The sequence below is a fragment of the Stomoxys calcitrans genome, chromosome 2 (genome assembly GCF_963082655.1).
Source record: "Stomoxys calcitrans chromosome 2, idStoCalc2.1, whole genome shotgun sequence".
NCBI lineage: Eukaryota > Metazoa > Arthropoda > Insecta > Diptera > Muscidae > Stomoxys > Stomoxys calcitrans.
Window position 1 is genome coordinate 158905793 of NC_081553.1, and position 18849 is coordinate 158924641.

At 43.2% G+C, this 18849-nt stretch overlaps 1 protein-coding gene across 2 annotated transcripts in view; it reads left to right on the forward strand.

Annotated features, from left to right (window-relative positions):
• Nucleotides 1-808: 808 nt before the first annotated feature.
• The window catches only part of LOC106084238 (inositol polyphosphate-5-phosphatase A), a 95611-nt gene continuing 77570 nt past the window's right edge, over nucleotides 809-18849 (forward strand). The window contains exons 1-5 of one of the 2 annotated variants that reach the window (XM_013247799.2): nucleotides 809-1013; nucleotides 1077-1307; nucleotides 8115-8282; nucleotides 8339-8511; nucleotides 8572-8659. In XM_013247799.2, coding sequence (XP_013103253.2) covers nucleotides 912-1013; nucleotides 1077-1307; nucleotides 8115-8282; nucleotides 8339-8511; nucleotides 8572-8659 — 762 coding nt within the window. In that variant the 5' untranslated portion in view covers nucleotides 809-911. The remainder of the gene's footprint in view (nucleotides 1014-1076; nucleotides 1308-8114; nucleotides 8283-8338; nucleotides 8512-8571; nucleotides 8660-18849) is intronic. The other variant, XM_013247798.2, reaches the window with a different exon arrangement.

The window sequence follows — 18849 nt, forward strand, 5'->3', positions numbered from 1 at the left end:
TACATGCATGCCCCGGTTATAAATAAACATAAAACGAAAAATTTTCTTTGCCTTATTTCTTGCAAACCTTGCTGTATAAAAGTTTAAATTTCTGCTTTATTCAAATTTTTATCCAGTAAGGGGAACCTCGAGCGATATAAATCCTTAAGGCCAAAACAGAATGAGCGCGTTGAGCTATGTTTTTGAGCGTCGCGTTGCAAAAATGCAACTCTACACACAAATCCCACAAGAGCGACGCGGAAAACATAGTACAATTAAGAGGCAGCGTCATTAGCACAACAACAAAAATTTACCCCCAAAGAAACTACCTTGAAATAAACTTTGTTTAACAATTTTTTAAAATATTGCAGCTGTGCAATTTAAGACTTTAATATTTGGATTTACTAAAAAATAAAAACAAATATAAAAAAAATTACTCAGCTGTTCGCATGACCTCACCTTATAAGTGCATCCTGGCGGAAAAGTTGAAATTTTTTTTAAATTTAACGCTTGACTTCGAGGTTTATTATGTGTTGCCACTCATTAAGCAGTGTTTTAGTTGTCACAGTTAAAAATTGTTTAATTTTTCGCGTTGATATTTTGACATTTCTTTGTAGAGGTTTGGAAAATATACGCATGCTAAGTAATTTTTTGGATTTTGCGAATTCGTAAACCGGAACAGGCCTGATAGAAATGTATAACCATATGTGTAGCGTCATCTACAATTTTGACTGTAACGACATCGAAAAAGAAATTTAGTTTTTCTTTATATTGAGCAGAGTAATCCGCTATCCGTCTCTGTATACTTAGATGTCAATATAGTGTCATATAGATTTTAATTCAATTATGAACATTCAACATCAATAAACAACATATCATTATTCGAATGTTTGATTTCGAATTAGAAATAACTAAGTTTTTTATAGGGAACAATGGATATACCCAGCTCACATAAAAATAAAAATCTTGTTGAATGTGGATCAAATTTTAACGCTCTATTGGTCACTGCTAATGTCGGTAGCTTATTTGAGGATGTATGTACATACATTATTTTGTGCTGTAGGCTTTCCTCTTACAATTTTTAATGTCTTTTACAGCCCATTCAATTGCTAAGACCCTGGCTAATAGCTTTTCTTGAAAAAGTGACTGAACTAAACCCTGAATTTGTTGCTTTACATTTACAAGAGGTCGGAGGAAAAACATATGAGAAATCTTTGGAATATGTAGAGGCGTTTATAAAGCAATTATGTGAAGCTCCCCAAATGCATGAATACGAAACCGTTCGTATTTTTATGGATGAAGACTTCAGTTCAGCTGAACATTTTACGGTAAATAATTATATATCATCAGTTTGTCATCGTCCGGGCAAACGTTTTTATTAATTGTATATCCTACATTATCATTATTTTGCAGGGTATTATAATATCTCAGTGCATTTATTTGAAACGCTAAAAAGTAATGTTAGTTATACTGATCAGCTTAAAAACTCTTCCTAATTGGATTTAGTTTTATTGCGTCCCATCTATTTTTGTAATCAAGGTACAGGCCGTATTCGTATAAGATAACATAAAAATTTGCGCATATAATTTTTTTGGTCCGAGGGCGCACGGTATTTATATTGATTTAAATACAGCTTCTATATAAAGGGTGTTCCCAAACGATGTGTTATTTTGAATCACCTGTTATATTGGTAACTGTCACTTTTGAAAAAACGAAGAGGATTAAAAACGGATCCAACATTGTTGACGACCTTTGCAAACGTTTTAAGGATTACGATTTGCGTATCTGCACCTAAAGTGTTGGCACTCTTTATAGAGAGGCAGATGTATTGGAGTCATAAAGGGCAGACATTACTGCCATACAGGAAGTGTGATGGCTTGGGAAGTGCTCCACAACAAAACCGAGAAGTGACGCCCTATATTAGAGCTGCCATGGAATGAAGCATGAATTTTGCTGTATATATGTAGTAACTCCGAGATTGAAACACCTTGTCTCCAGGTTTGTTCCGGTGGATGAGAGCCTAGCCCCAATCCGCATTAAGGTCAAATTCTTCAACATCAGATGTATTTGCGCCCATGCCCCAACGGAGGACCTGGACGAACAGACCAAGGATATTTTCTACGAGCGCCTGGAACAGATCTGTCAGAATGCCGCCCTTCGAACTGAGACGGGCTGTCTTCTCAGTTCTCTTGTGGACCACCTCCATCAGGAGACAATAATCCTACCAGTGTGAATACATAACTACATGCTGTCTTAGCAATACCTTTTGGGCTGTTATTGCAGAGACCATCCAAATCATCATCTTGTGGATAGATATCCACCGCCCAAAAGCCTTTGGGTAGACTTACATGATCTAGAGTGTGATGTTCAGCGCTACAGGAGGGAACCTCAAGATTAAGCGGGTCTAGACAACATTTATGCAGGCATGGTTGCAGATACGGTAAATAGTTACCGAATGAATGTAGTCCTTGGGGAACGACCATCTCCCGTTGCAATTTAAGAAATTGATCTCCCCTGGTAAACCAGAGTAGGTCTGGCTTAATTACGATCCGGCGGATGTTGCCGCCTCAACTCCTACAGAGCAAGGATTGATGCCGACATGCAAGATATATGTTCCGATTGTGGCCAGGGACCACACGACACCTGTTTTTAACTGTCCAGCCAGACCCATTCGACTCAGACCCAGATCCCTCTGGACGCACTTTATCTTAGTCGCAAAGTTCCTGGATCTGGATACTCAACAGATTCAACCGGTCGAAAGATAGGACCTTTGTATCCTGATGGAGGTGGTCCACATGAGAACTGAAGCGACAGTCCGTCGCACTTCGGAGGGCGGGAATCTGACAGATCCGAATATTATTCTACTGCGTGTCACAGAGCTGACGAGACCACACTGGCGCTGCATAAGTTACCATAGACCGGCCAATTGCTTTGTACGTGGTCAACAAGGTTTCTTTGTCTGCACCCCAAATGGTGCCGGGAAAAATGTGTAAGAACTGTCAAATGTGACGCCAAGCATTTTGGGACACTTGATGGTCGGAATCATTTCTCCATCTACCATCACAGTCAGCTCGGCATTCACCTCACTCGTATTTGTAGAAAACAATGTGGCTCAAGATTTGGTGGCAGATATCTTCAGATTTCTTGCAGCGTAATATGAGGCAATTTCGTTGTGGTAGCCGTTCAACCAACGACGACGGGGACGCAGAAGGCCGCAAAGCGGGGCTCACTGGGACGCCGCAAAGATGGACATCCCTAGCTCAGAAAAGCGACGGCCTTCATCAAGGGATGGGACAGTAAATTTGCGGCGGAACGTATGTCTGAATTCTTGGGCAAACAAAACCAAGGTTTGGTCGCAGAGAAATCCGTCCATCCATCTTCCACAAGGAGGAGAAAGAGGAAGGAACTTACCTTGTGGTTGGCCTTTAGTCTAAGCAAGGTATGGTGGGGTAGTACTAACAATAAAAATGGGGTCCAAGCCCTGGCAGAATTCTTGAATACTGACGATACAATAAAATTACTAGAGCGGCATAACGTGCCTCCTGGAAGCTTTTCTGCGACTAGGTCGTTAATGACGTTCCCAAGATGAAAAAGTTTCTCTCAAAAACCCATGTCCAAACTGAAACGTTAGTAGACGACATGGGAGTGAAAGCAGAGACAACGGAGGACATCTTGAGGCTTTTGATGAAGACCAATTTACCATTTTTCCGAATTTATGTTGAAGGAAGCATTGATTAGCTTCAAACCATTTAAGTCAGCCGGACCTGATGGAATATTTCCGGCATTGGGACTTTGAGCTCCGACTTGTGAGAAACAAAGGAATATTAAAAAAGACCCCAAAGTTGACGACCCACCCAAACGAAAGAAGGACCATTATTTGCGGATCTGCACCTGGAATGTCCGCACTCTTTATAGATAAGGTGGAGTATGCGCCCTGTCGGATGTACGTAAGGAACCAAATCGTTCACGTTGTGATAGATGGAAGGCATTCATCTAGCGTGTTAGATGTACGATCGATTTGTAGAGCGAATATAGATTCGGATCATTACCTTGTTGCAGCAAAGGTTCGCACCCGTTTGAACATGGCGACTCCTCCACTCGACTGACCGAACTGCTTGATGAAAGCACTCCTTATTCCTTGCGCAGTGACAAACTATTGCCCACTCCATGGAAAATGCCGCAAAATCCGTACTTGGGCACCGGAAGCCTTCCCCAAGAAATCCATGGTACGACCAAGAGTGTGGAGATGCTACTGCATATAGAGCAACCCTGCAATCAGGGAGAAATGGAGAGAGGAGAAATGGAGAGAAAGAAAAAAGAAATGGAAAGACGCGAATTGAGATTTACAGGAGTCAGAATGAAGTCCGGAAAGAGAAGAAGGAAATCTGGCAACTGACACAAATAGTATGCTGAGGATATGGAAAGAACATTTTACCCAACTGCTAGTGTCCGACGTTGACGGCGAAGAGGTTACTGCAGAACCAATCAATGATGATGGTATAGAATGTTTACCTCCTAGTCAGAATGAGGTCCAAGTAGCAGTGACTCGACTAAAGAACAACAAAGCAGGAGCCGGCGTACACAAGATACTCTCGAGTGTACTGTGTGAAATATTCAAACGAAAAGTCAGTGAGATAATTGGGCCCTATCAATGCGGCCTTAGACCTGATAAATCCACCCTAGACCAGATATTCACACTGCGCCAAATCCTGGAAAAGATCCGAGAAGAACAAATCAACACCTACCATCTCTTGTTGACTACAAAGCCGGATACCATGATAAAGAATAGGACATCCAGAGAACTGCTCAAATACAAACAGCATACCTATGTCAAGGAAGGTCGGTGGAGACTGCCCTGCACGTGGTTGTGCATAAAATAGAAGAATCCTTCGATGCCAAGACGTACACATTGGCGGTTTGCATTGACATCGAGGGTGCGTTTAACAATGTGCGGACCGACCATTTATCCAATCCTCAGACCTGTACCGGGTGGACCGGGTCCTTAGAGACTGAATAAACCATATGTTGAGGCACAGGTGGATAAACTGCAAGTCCCATGACATAAATATAAGGAAGAAAGTGGCACAGGATACGCCACAGTAGGTCATTTTATCGCCACTACTTTGGGTGACCACCATAAATGACCTATTACGAATACTGACGGAGGAGGAATTTGAACCCGTCTGCTATGTAGACGATGTTATAATATTTCTTGGGGATAAGGATCCGAACGACATGGCATATGACTGGGCTAGACCTAGAGGTCTAGCACGAGGAACACGAAGGTGGGCCAATTTGAAGATAGGAGCAGCTCATACCGGGACCCTATTATTACCATATGGAAGATCATGTTACACAGATGGATCAAAGCTAGAGGGCAGAGTGAGTTTGGGGGCCTATATTGAGAACCCAAGGACTGTGATTTGTTTTAGACTGTCTGACCTAGAGGTCTAGCACGAGGAACACGAAGGTGGGCCAATTTGAAGATAGGAGCAGCTCATACCGGGACCCTATTATTGCCATATGGAAGATCATGTTACACAGATGGATCAAAGCTAGAGGGCAGAGTGAGTTTGGGGGTCTATATTGAGAACCCAAGGACTGTGATTTGTTTTGGACTGTCTGATTCATAATACGATACTGCAGGCGGAGATCCGGGCAATCACGGAATGCGTGAGGTGGTGTGGTGGTAACGCAAGGGCGTCGAGTGTGAACATATTACGGGCATTAAAATGGCCATAAGGGCAATAACAAGCAGGACGGTAAGGTCACGAACAGTCTTGCAGTGTAAGAAGGAGATTAACGCCTTCTCTGAGGATGACACAATCCGCATAGTTTTGGGTGCCGGGCCATAACGGTGCTAGGGGGAAAGAATGGACAGACGATTTGGCGGTGAAGGCCAGAGGATTGCCGTCAATAAACTTTGTTAATCCGAAGCCATTCGGGTCAACGCAGTCCCAGTTAAGGGCGTGGGCGACTAACGCGAATGTGGGGGAGATGATGAGACGTTGAAGCATTTCCTATGTCGTTGCCCGGCTTTCGCGGCTAATAGACACCGGTTCTTAGGTGAGACACAATACCAGACATGAACCAAATTAGGGGAGTGGTGTAGAATCAATAAATGATTTTATAAGCTGCACGGAATTCCTAAATTAAAATTTTCTTTTTCGATGTTACTTTTTAGTTTTTAGAGCGCCCAATAAGCCGATTACTTATTTAGGTGTATGTCGATAGTGGCATTAATATCCTCACCCTCCTTTCTAACCCAACCTAACCTAAAATGTTCAGCGTGAACATAGAGCATGGCTCGACCTAACTCTCTTTTAGTACAGCGGATGCATGTGCTGTCGCTGTCCTTACGGGTTCCAGTCCAGGACATTTCTCGCTATATCATCCAGTCGTCGGCGTAGGATATGACCGCTTAGGCAAAAGGCTTGTCATTACTTTATTTTAACAATGACATTCCTCTCCAGTTTTTGCACTGCGTAAAGTCACCCTTCCTTGGGATTGTGGCCATTATTCCCCTTTTCCATTATGAGTGAATAACATTTGTATCTGATGATTGGGGTGGTTGATTAATCAATGATCAATGATTAATCGCAACAGTTCTATAGGTACTTTGTCAGGACCGGCTGATTTGCCCTTTTTGAGTGAGACCAAAACGACAGCAATTTCTTCGCAGGTGGGTGGGGCTGTAGAGACATTCCTGCGTGGATCTCGGAGAACTGGGGGAAAAAGAGGGTCGTAGCTTACGTCCTCGGTCGCTGGTCCTTCGGAGCTGAAAAATCTAAGTCATCGCTCTAGTTGCTGTTCGGATGATGTTCCGATCCGTCCTCATCTTTTATTATTGCTATTGGTCTTCTATTGTTGAAGCTCATTTGTCTTTTTGACAAGTAAACGCGACGCATGTTTACTTTATAAACTGCATTTTCGGCTTGCTCCGCCGTCATATTAAAATATATTCGCTTAGCTCTGCGTTTGACCTGCAAGGCGGAGTAGTTTTTGTTTTGCTTTGTCATGATGCGCTCAGATATAACATTGTATGATGGAAGGATGGATGGATTTTTCTGCCTGAATAAATGAAATGGTTGCCACCATGAAGATCCATAGTTTCGGTTTTTGGCCATCGCACTTCGCTTAAACCGAAGATGTCTAGGTTGTAATTTGACGTCTCGTTCTGGATTTGCTAAAGTCTGGATGATGCTGAGAGAGTTCTGACGTTCCATGTTGCAAGCATAACCCGTTTTTTGAATCCATAGGTCGTAATCGGGGGGTTGTCATTTTTATTATTATTATATTTCTGTAATCGGGTTTTTTAGATGGATGGCAGATTGGGCCATCGCATCGGTACCTAGTGCTGGGGCTACCGGCGACCCCCTAGGCTGGAATTTTTATGGAAAACTCCTGATAATCTGCGGGTGCAACGTTGGCTATTCTTTTGGCTCATCCGCTGCCGTATTTTTATTCGTGGTTGTATGCGTGAAAGCGGGGCACTCCCTGCTTGTGCTATCTTTTTGGTTTGCCTCGCATCATGTGAGCTTTCTTCTATGTTCCACCCGGGGATGGGTCCAATGGGAGTATTATCATGGAATCTCAGCACGGAGTGCTCATTAAGTGCTTGGAAAATTGTATTTTACAATAGGCTCTACACATATCAATATAAAGCTTTTGATCGTAAGAAAATCTTCCAAGAATTCTCCATAGGTATTCAAAATTTAAATTCTACTAGATTTTGGCATAGCTTCCATATATTATTTAAAATGCTATTGTATTTGCTTTAAAGTATTGGGTAGACAAGGTGGTGTACGGCATTGCTTTTATAAAAAATCAATTGAATCAATGGTTGGCCCATTTGCTAAAGTTTATATTTGTTTAAATGAAATGTCGGATTAAGGATATTATCATTATTCCTAATTAAGCTCTGTCCCTATTCTCATATATTGCTCAGTTTTTAATCCAATTGTTGTCCTATGTTTTTTTAAGTTAAGCTAAATGTGATCTTGCTACCATTTGCTATTAGCGGGCTACCAACTTGGATAAAAAATAGATATATAATGCCTTTGCAGCTCATATATACATAATTTGCTATGATTCGATGTTTTTAAAATCATGTGTTTACTTTTGTATTTTTTAAGGCACTGGGAAATCTTTACTTTGTACACAAACGTTTGAAAAGTGTACGAATTTGGAATTTTCTAACTCGTACCTGGGAAAAGGCTGAGGGAAAACATATATTTTCTGGCAACATAGAAACAATATCAAGCAAAGAGAAGTCCAAATTTCCTCAACACTTTTTCCCCGAGGTATTTACTATACAACTCTTTAGGAGTTCTTTATGTTGAATCGATCTTTCTTATAGTGCAAATGGTCTAGGAAAGGATTTATGCGGACCCGTTGGGAGATTAATAACACAGTTTTTGATTTAGTCAATATTCATCTCTTTCATGATGCATCAAATTTAGCAGCTTGTGAAGAATTTCCGTCCGTTTACTGCAAAACAAGAAGGAGAGCATTGGTACATACTCTTGAAAGGTAAAATGTGTGCCTTATTAACTATAAATTAATGCTCACGTGAAAAACTTTCCATTGCAGGTTTCATTTAGATGAAAAAAATGGATTTGTACCGCTGTTTATGTTCGGTGATTTTAATTTTAGATGCGATGTTGAAGGTGTCGTTAAGGTAAGAACATGTTATTTTTATTATATGCATTTCTCTTTGCAATATTATTTTGTCATGAAAAAGCTTGTATTAAGTTATTAAAAAGATTTTCTTCCTCAGGGAATTTCACTGAAATTTTTATACATTTAAACATTAATGTACAGAACAAAAAAACAAATATATTTTTTTCTTTTATATATATATATATATATATATATATATATATATATATATATATATATATATATATATATATATATATATATATATATATATATATATACGTATATATATATATATATATATATATATATATATATATATATATATAAACGTATATATATATATATATATATATATATACGTATATATATATATATATATATATATAAACGTATATATATATATATATATATATATATATATACGTATATATATATATATATATATACGTATCTCGGAATAAGTACGACCTATTACGAAAAAAATTGTAAAGCCTTTTGTAGTAGGCTAAAAATAGACTCTAAACACTCAACATCTGCGGTGGTGGCGTCAGACCGTAGCGTGTTGTCCTCCCCTCCTATAGGTGCGGGCGCACAACTAGTCGTCAGACTAATAAATGAGGAAGAGACGGATAAACCAGAGGGGACCAGTTCGTCCCCAGCCTTTAAGTAAAGGTGGTGTTTCAGACAGCGACTGTGTCAATCTAACAGGCATCGCAGGCGAATCGAGAGATGAGGGGATCGGGATGACAGCAGAAGTGAGCGATGGCTTTGCGAAGCTCACAAGCAGTCCGAGAAAGCGATCCAGTGCACGACGAAGGAGACAGAGGGGTATGTACCGGCAGCGTAATCGGGCGAAATTTCAGGATGCTGGAAGGGATAGAACTGGCATTACATGCACTTCTACGGAAGCTAGAAAAAGAATCAGATCTCCCAAAGAACATAACACTGCTAAAATACTAAAGAGAAAAATAGCTCCCCGCTTTCAAGTACTCTGGGAAAACCAAGCCTGCCATCCCGCAATAGAGACTCCAGACAGTGTCCTGCGGAGGTAGACAAAGTTGCAACAGGAACGAAGGAAGCGCTCATGGCCCCTAAGTCTTCATGGAGGACTGTGACTTCCAAAAGGAGTCCACAGCCATCACGGAAGAGGAAGATAGTCGCTGAGAATGGTAAGGAGCCGCCCTCTTACGCCAGAACGGCATGGAAGCACAACAGAGAAGCACTGACTTATGCAGTCATCAATATCGGCTGTGCATCCGGTAGGATTCCACTAAATCATCGGTCCCAAGTGGAGGATCTGGTTACGATCGGATTTTTTAACTTGTGTGGAACAAATAATGAGCTGCGAGTTTAGGGGGGACATCTTTACGCTGCGTTTTGCGTCGGCGGAATGTATTGATACCGTCAAACAGCTCGTTAGAGGTATGCACGCTCCCTGGGAGGCCTCAAAGCTCGACCTGGCTGAGAAAGATGGATATCCCCCAGCTCACAAAGGCTACGGTCTTGATCAAGGGATGTGGCAGTAAATTTGCGACGGAACGCATGTTGGGTTTCTAGGGCAAGCCAAACGAAGGTTTGGTCGCAGAGAGATAGGAGGTCTTCCACAGGGAGGAGAAGGAGGAAGGAACTCTCTTTGTGGTTGGCATTGATCAAGTCTCCGTGACAAAGACTAAAGGCATGGCGCGTCGGGAGCAAAGCTGTCTTTTTCAAGACTGGGAAGACTAGGATAGGCAGAAATTTTCATTCTGCGACATCAGGCCTTGCAGTGGCAAGTGACTCAACACCGCCTAACAAACAGGGTACGACAACGAGATAATCACGTCATCTCTCACTATTGGAAAGACTAGGAGAGGCAATGATCGTAATACTAAAATATAAGGCAGTGCAGTGGCGAGAGACCCAACACAGCCTAACAAACAGGAACCCGACGACGGACCCCTCACCGACTTAAAGATTCGGAATACTGGGATAGGTTAAGATCCCAATATTGAAACATTAGGCAGCGCAGCGACGGGAGACTCAATGCAAACCAACGAACAGGGAGCCGATGATTGCTCCATCGCCCAAGAAGCCCATTTACTTAAGATTTGGAAGGCTTAGACACTCTAGTATCGAAACGTCAGACAGTACAGGGAATGGAAACCCAACGAACAGGGACCCGACGATGGAATCATTACCGAATTTACAAAAAAGTCGGAAGACTAGACTGGGCAAAGAACCTAAAACGATGACATCCGGCAGTGCAGTGACAGGAAAGTCAATGCAGTCTAAAGAACATCATCATCATCACATGGATCATGAGAGCAGCCATGGACGACCCGGAACAAAGTTTCTGGACTGAACCATATCAACTACTAATTATTCTATGCTAACACAGGTACTCGGCCTAGGACCTGCGTTATATGACATAAAAATTTAAATTGTTGTATATATTTTTCCCAGAGTTGTCAACGTCGGATGCAACAATGGTGAGACAGGGAGACGGTGGAGCATACCTGCCATCACTTTATCTGCCTTTCGACTCTCCGACACCGCCACCCACGTCGGAGCTGCAACGGCTGGTGAGGAAAGCAAAACGGACAGGAAACTAGGTACTAATAGGGTGCGATGCGAACCTTCACCAGATTTCGTGGGGTAGTACCAACATTAATAAGCGGGCCCAAGCCCTGGCAGAGTTCTTGAATACTAACGACCTGACAACACTTAATATTGTTAACACCGCTACCTTTGTTAATAGGATTAGGGAGGAGGTATTAGATGTGACGATACTTTCAGAAAATTTAATCGATGAGTTTCAGGATTGGAGGGTCTCCATAGAACACTCTTTCTCTAACCATCGCTACATTAGGTTTATAATAGCACGGCCAGCACCGAATCTGATAAGCTTCCGGAATAAGTTGGAAACCAACTGGACAAAATTCGGAAGGCTACTCAGAAGGAGACTTGGGCAAGATAATTTAGATTGTCCAAGCATAGAAGACATTGACGAAAATGTCAACAGGATTACACCTGCAACAGGATTACGACTGTCCTTCGAAGACAGTTGTCCTCTTCGGGAAAAAAATCAGCCCAAGAAAAACCATGGATGACCGGGGAGATTCGCAATATTGGGAAAGAAGTCCGCAGACTTTTTAACAGAGCACGTCGTTAAAAAACCGGAAGTTTATTGGGATTTGTATTACACACGACTCAAGGAATACAATAAGATTACCAGAGCGGCAAAACGAATCTCCTGGAAGCTTTTCTGCCAACAGGTCGATAGCGTTAATGACGCCGCCAAGATAAAAAGTTTCTCTCAAAAACCCATGTCCAAACTGAAACTTTAGTAGACGACATGGGTGTGAGAACAGAGACAACGGAGGACATGTTGAGACTTTTGATGAAAACCCATTTTCCACGGGATACGAAGGGACTCACGGAGACACCGGAATCTTGGAATAATGACGTTGATCGAAGGTTTATAATAACGGAATTTATGGTGAAGGAATCTTTGAGGAGCTTCAAACCTTTTAAGTCCCCCGGACCCGATGGAATATTTTCGTCGTTACTACAGAAAGATGCAGACTATCTGCCGCCCCGTCTGGCCAAAATTTTCACAGCGTGCCTAGGACTTTAATATACTCCGGAGGAGTAGGCAGGAGGCAAGGGTGGTGTTTATACCTAAGCCCGTCAAGGCAAGTTATGCGACACCAAAGGCCTACAGACCCAGAACGTGTTGTGGACACCATGATAAAGAGTATGACATCCAGCGAACTGCTCAAATACAAACAGCATGTCTATGTCAAGGGAAGGTCGGTGGTGACTGCCCTGCACGAGGTTGTGCATAAAATAGAAGAAACCTTCGATGCCAAAACGTACACACTTGCGGTATGCATTGACATCAAGGGGGCTTTTAACAATGTGCGGACCGAAACACTGCTCCAATCCTTAGACCAGCACCGTGTGGACCCGGTTCTTGGAGACTGGATAAACCATATGCTAAGGAACAGGTGGATAAATTGTGTGTCCCATCCCAAAAATATAAGGGAGAAAGTGGCACAGGACACGCCACAGGGGGGCATTTTATCGCCACTCCTATGGGTGACCACCATAAATTTCCTATTTCGGATGCTGACTGAGGAGGGATTTGAACCCGTCTGCTACGCAGACGATGTTATACATCTAAGGGGTAAGGATCCGAACGAGCTATGCAGAAGTGCCGAAAGGGTCTTCCATATGGACTGGGCTAGACCCATAGGCCTCAATGTTAACCCAGAGAAGACTGAAATATGCTTGTAGTTTGGTAGACTGCTATGGAGAAAAAGTGCAACATAAGGACCATACAACAGGTTCAGAGAACTGTTGTCTTGGCATAGGCGGAGCGATGAGGACCGCGCCCACTAGGGCACTGGAGACTATTCTAGATATTCGACCCATTGACATACAGATTAAGTGTAAGGCAGCCACTGCGGCTATAAGACTTAAGGCGATGGGAGAATGGATTGAGGATGGGAGCTGCTCCTGGACACATAGGACTACTAGCTCACTTATGTAAAATCGGTGCTGCAAGTGATAGCATGTGTAGGGCATGCGTGGAAGATGATGAGACGTTGGAGCATTTCCTTTATCATTGCCCGGTTGCAGGTACCTGCACTTAGGTGGAGACACAATACCAGACATGAACCAACTTAGGGGAGTGGTATTGAAAACAATTAAGGATTTTAGAAGTAGCACGGAATTTCTAACTTCAAATTTTATTTCTAGAGGTTACTTTATAGTTTTTAGAGCGCACAACAAGCCGATTACTGGCTTAGGTGTATGTACATAGTGGCATGGGGCGGATTAATATCTGCACCCTTTTTTCAACCTAACCTAACCTACGTTCGTAATTGAGCGAGAACAAATTACCATATCTGGAGGCAAGGGTGGTACAATCCCATGGCAGCCGGTTGTACGTACCGGATTGACCCGATGGAGTCTTCATCGGCAAGGGCTGCCGCCTCAGTGTACGTGTTCGTCTTTTTTCGTCATGGGAGAGGCACATCCCGGAGTGCCTTCTCCGTATGCTTTTGGTCCGTGCCGGGATTGAAAAGAACCCCGGACCCTGGTTCTGTTCCGTTTGCCAGAACCGCCTTCATCATCGGTCAGTGTCGGTGAGGTGTAACAGGTGCTTGGAGTGGGTACATTTCCGTTCTTGCTCTGGCCTAACTTCGCTACGGGAGTATAGTCATACTGGCTATGTCGCTAGGTGCTGTGCGAACATAGCCAGCAGTGGGTCACAAGCGTCGCCGTCGTCGCCTTCGGCGTCCTCGTCGTCGGACTATGTGACCCCCCCGACCTCTCCCGTACGGCAATTTATGCAAAGACAGCACCCTAGCCCTACTATTGCCAGGCCAGTGTCGGGAAATGTATCGTTCCTACAGTTAAACTGCAATGGACTGCGAGGCAAGATTGATGAGATTGTAGATTTTATGAGTCGGAAGAGCATATCGGTCGCAGCGATCCAGGAGACAAAGCTGACTAACACCTGCAGCTTGCACAGTTGTCACGGCTACAATGTGCTACGTAAGGATCGCTCAAGGAATGGAGGTGGGGGATTGGCCTTCGTTATACACCATTCCGTGCAGTATAGACCTATCTCGCCTGCGCTTCACGCTAGTGACCCATACATGGAATGTATGGGGGTAGCAGTCAGGTCTGGTACTGCCGAGATAGAGATATACAACGTGTATATACCGCCGGTTGGCAGCTGTGCCCCGATTAATGGCCAGGCCTACAGCCCCGACATAAGTGGGTTGCTATCTGGCCATGGTCGTCTGGTTCTGGGGGATTTCAATGCACATCACTCGTCATGGCATTCTCCCCTAGGCAACGACCAGCGTGGCATAGCTTTGGCAGAGCAGATAGATAGCTCCACGTTTTGCACGGTGAATGAGGATGTCCCCACTAGGATTACGAGGAGGTGCAGCAGCTCGCCAGACATCTCAATCGCATCCCCTGATCTCCTGAGTGACGTATCCTGGCAAGCCGTCATCTCTTTGGGGTCAGACCACCTCCCCATAATCCTCACCATCGACCGACCACCCGACTTCATAACCTCTGAGCGCCGAACGTTCATCAACTACAAGAAGGCCAATTGGACCGGCTTCAGAGAGTATACCAATCGCCGCTTCAATGAACTGCCACCCCCCTCTGATGTGCTTGTGGCCGAGAGGAAATTCCGAGACATCATCAACGCAGCAGCCGCTCGCTTTATACCAGCCGGTCGAATACCGCAAGTGCGACCCAATTTCCCGGCGCAAGCAGTGGTACTCGCAGACGAGCGTGATGGGATTCGTGCTATGGACCCCGCTAACCCCAGAATCAGCGAGCTGAATCTGGAAATAAACAGGGTAGTCAACGAACATAAGCGGAATTTGTGGCTGGAACACTTGGAGCAATGTAACTTAGGCACCGGTGCAGGCAAATTGTGGGCCACTGTTAAGTCTCTCTCGAACCCCGGTAGACGGGACGACAGGACCTCAGTCACTTTTGGCGAGTTAACCGTGACTGATCCGAAGAGATGCGCCAGGTTGTTCAACCGTCAATTTATCGTGCATCCCGAGAGAGACAGGTCAAGGAGGAGAGCCATTCGCCGTATTCGTGGTCTCCGAGCCGATGAACAGCCATCACAATTTACCGTGGGCGAAGTTACGAATGTCATCCGTGGCGCCAAATCTTCCAAGGCGGTGGGCCCCGACGGAATCTCTACATTGATGCTGAAGAATCTGGATTTACCTGGAGTTGAGTACCTTACCACTGTCCTTAACCTGTCATTGAACACTCTTATAGTTCCCGATGTCTGGAAAATGGGCAGAGTGATCCCGCTACTGAAGCCTGGTAAAGACCCGAGTTTGGGGGAGTCGTACAGACCGATCTCCCTTCTCTCACCAGTGGCTAAGACGCTTGAGGCATTACTCCTCCCGAGCCTCGTAGGAGAATTTCCATTCGCCGAGCATCAACACGGATTTCGGAGACTGCACAGCACAACAACAGCTTTGCATGCCATCACCACACACATTTGCCGTGGCTTCAATCAACCCAGGCCATGTGATAGGACGGTCCTCGTGGCATTGGACCTATCGAAGGCATTCGACACGGTCAGCCATGCCAAATTATTTGAGGACATCGCCAACACGTCCCTCCAGCCAGGCCTTAAACGTTGGGTCGCGAATTATCTGTGTGGCCGCCAGTCATTTGTGGAATTTAGGGATAAGAAGTCAAAACACCGTAGAGTGAAACAGGGAGTTCCCCAAGGCGGGGTGATATCTCCGGCTCTGTTTAACCTCTACCTATCCTCCATCCCACCTCCTCCAGACGGCATAGAGATCGTATCATATGCGGACGACTGTACGATCTTGGCATCAGGCGCCCACCCATTGCCTCATATTTCGCTGCAAGAAATCTGAAGATATCCGCCACCAAATCTTCAGTCACACTGTTCACTACAAATACGCGTGAGGTGAATTCTGAGCTGACTGTGATGGTCGATGGAGAATTGATTCCGACCATCAAGTGTCCCAAAATACTTGGCGTCACATTTGACAGCTCCTACACTTTCTCCCCACATGCCACAGCAATCTGCAATAAAGTCAAAAGTAGAAACAAGGTCCTCAAGTCACTCGCTGGCAGCACTTGGGGTGCAGACAAAGAAACCTTGTTGACCACGTACAAAGCAATTGGCCGGTCTGTGGTAAGTTATGCAGCGCCAGTGTGGTCACGTCAGCTTTGTGACACGCAGTGGAATAATATTCAGATCTGTCAGAATGCCGCCCTCCGAACTGCGACGGGCTGCCTCCTTAGTTCTCATGTGGACCACCTCCACCAGGAGACAAAGATCCTACCAGTGCGAAGACATAACTACATGCTGTCTAAGCAATACCTTTTGGGCTGTTATCGCAGAAATCATCCAAATCATCATCTTGTGGATAGATACCCACCGCCCAGAAGCCTTAAGGTAGATCTACATGATCTAGAGCGTGAGGTCCAGCGCTACAAGAGAGAACCTCTAGATCAAGCGGCATATCAAGCGGGTCTGAACAACATTCATGCAGACACGGTAGCAGACGCGTTAACTGGCTACCGGGTGAATGTAGTCCTTGGAGAACGACCGCCACCCATTGCACCCGAAGAAATCGACCTCCCCCGGCATACCAGAGTGATTCTGGCTCAATTACGTTCCGGCAGATGCAGCCGCCTCAATTCCCACAGAGCTAGGATTGATGCCGACGTGCAAGATGTATGTCCCGACTGTAACCAGGGACCGCACGATACACGTCACCTGTTTAACTGCCCGGCCAGACCCACTCGACTCAGACCCAGATCCCTGTGGACGCACCCCATCTTAGTCGCGGAGTTCCTGGGTCTTGACACTCAACAGAATCAAGCAGACGAAAGATAGTACACAATAAACTGCTACAACAACAACAACAACCATATCTGGACACCATGGTTTATATACAAAAAAAAAACAAGTTAAAACTAAACTGGTACCAAAAGGATACGGCGTCAGGGAGATTAATTAATTTCCAGTCGAAACATCCACGGAGGATAAAGATTAATACAGCAACAAATTTCAAAGAGAGGGTTTTTAAAATCAGTGACACCATTTTTTACAAAGAAAACGAGAAGAAAATACGACAAATTCTCAGATTAAATGGTTTTCCAAAGAACGCCATTAACAGTCTTATCAAACACGTAAGGGAAAATCTTCCAAAACGGAAAAGGAAAAATCGGCAAAGATGTTTAAATCTACAACTTACATTCATGGCTTTTCGGAACGCCTAAAAAACTCGGATAGATATGACGAAAATAACTACAGATTAGCATTTAAACGCAACAACACCGTAGGCGATCTCTTTAGCTGGACAAAGACTACACAAATCGGACCAAAAACTGTCTCACAAACACATAGAACAAAAGGCGGCACTTGTCGTTCATTGCAGCTTGACAGGACACATTCCAAACCTTAAGAATGTAGAAATTTTGACACAAGAAAACAATTTCAAACGTAGATATAAGTTAGAAATGTTAAATATAATTAACACTCCTTCTGGCAAAGGGATAAACTTTAAGGCGGGCACAGACCACTGTGCACAAATTTATAGAAGTTTGATACATAAGTATAGGCAAAAGAGAAAGAGAGCTTTAGTATAAGTTTTACATTGTAAGACGAAAGTCGTTTGAAATTATTGAGAATAATGTTATTATTGGAAAAAAAAATTTGTTTTGTATATTAATGTTTAAATGTACAAAAATTTCAGTAAAATTCCCCGAGGAAGAAAACCAGTGTTTTTTGATATATTGGATTTTACAATAATAAAACAATTTTCAAAACCAATAACATCAGTTTTTTAACAATTGTTTTCAAAACCTCGAACCAAGATTTGTTGCTGGAATTGTGCAGCTTAGACCAGAAAAAATAAATTAAAAATTTGATTGTATCTTTAACCCTTTCGATCCAAATTGCCAAAATGGCAATTTAATGTCTTTGTCTCCCACTGTCTATTGAAACTTAGTACTAACGTTTCTTTTACATAAACAGTAAGTGTATCAAAGAAAATTAGAATTCAAAATTCGGGAGAGTTTTTCGAGCCTTTTTTTATTTTAGCAATAGTTATATCGAAAAAGTGTTTATCAAAATGTATTCATGATGGATCCAAAAAACAGTCTACAAATTTATTTTGAATAACAAGCAGGTAATTAATTTTTAGAATTGCTAAAGCTGCCATTAGACGATAAGACATGTCATATGAGCTGTCATTTTCTGTATTCATAACACTTGTCTTATGTACGTCGAATACGAATAGAGCGCTCTCTAATCGGCATACATTCTCATATGCATTGTACTTTTTTTTAAAGACATGTTGATGAAATAAAGCTCAATTTAGTCGAAAAAGTTGCATATTTATTCCAAAATCCATTTGTCATATTGAATTTTTCGTACGTATCACACGATGTGTTCAACTTTCAGAGTTGCTGTTTTTGAAATCACATATGACATATCTTACCGTCTAATGGCAGCTTAAGTTGCTTGTCAGTAACTTTGGGCCATATTGGCAGTATTTTTTTTACTCAGATAACGCTTACTTTTGAAAGTGTAAAGCTAGCCACTTGAAATTTTGCACAAAGACTTCTTGTTATGAGCGACTAGTTTCTCTACGCCTTTTTGGTTTTTTCGAAATGGGT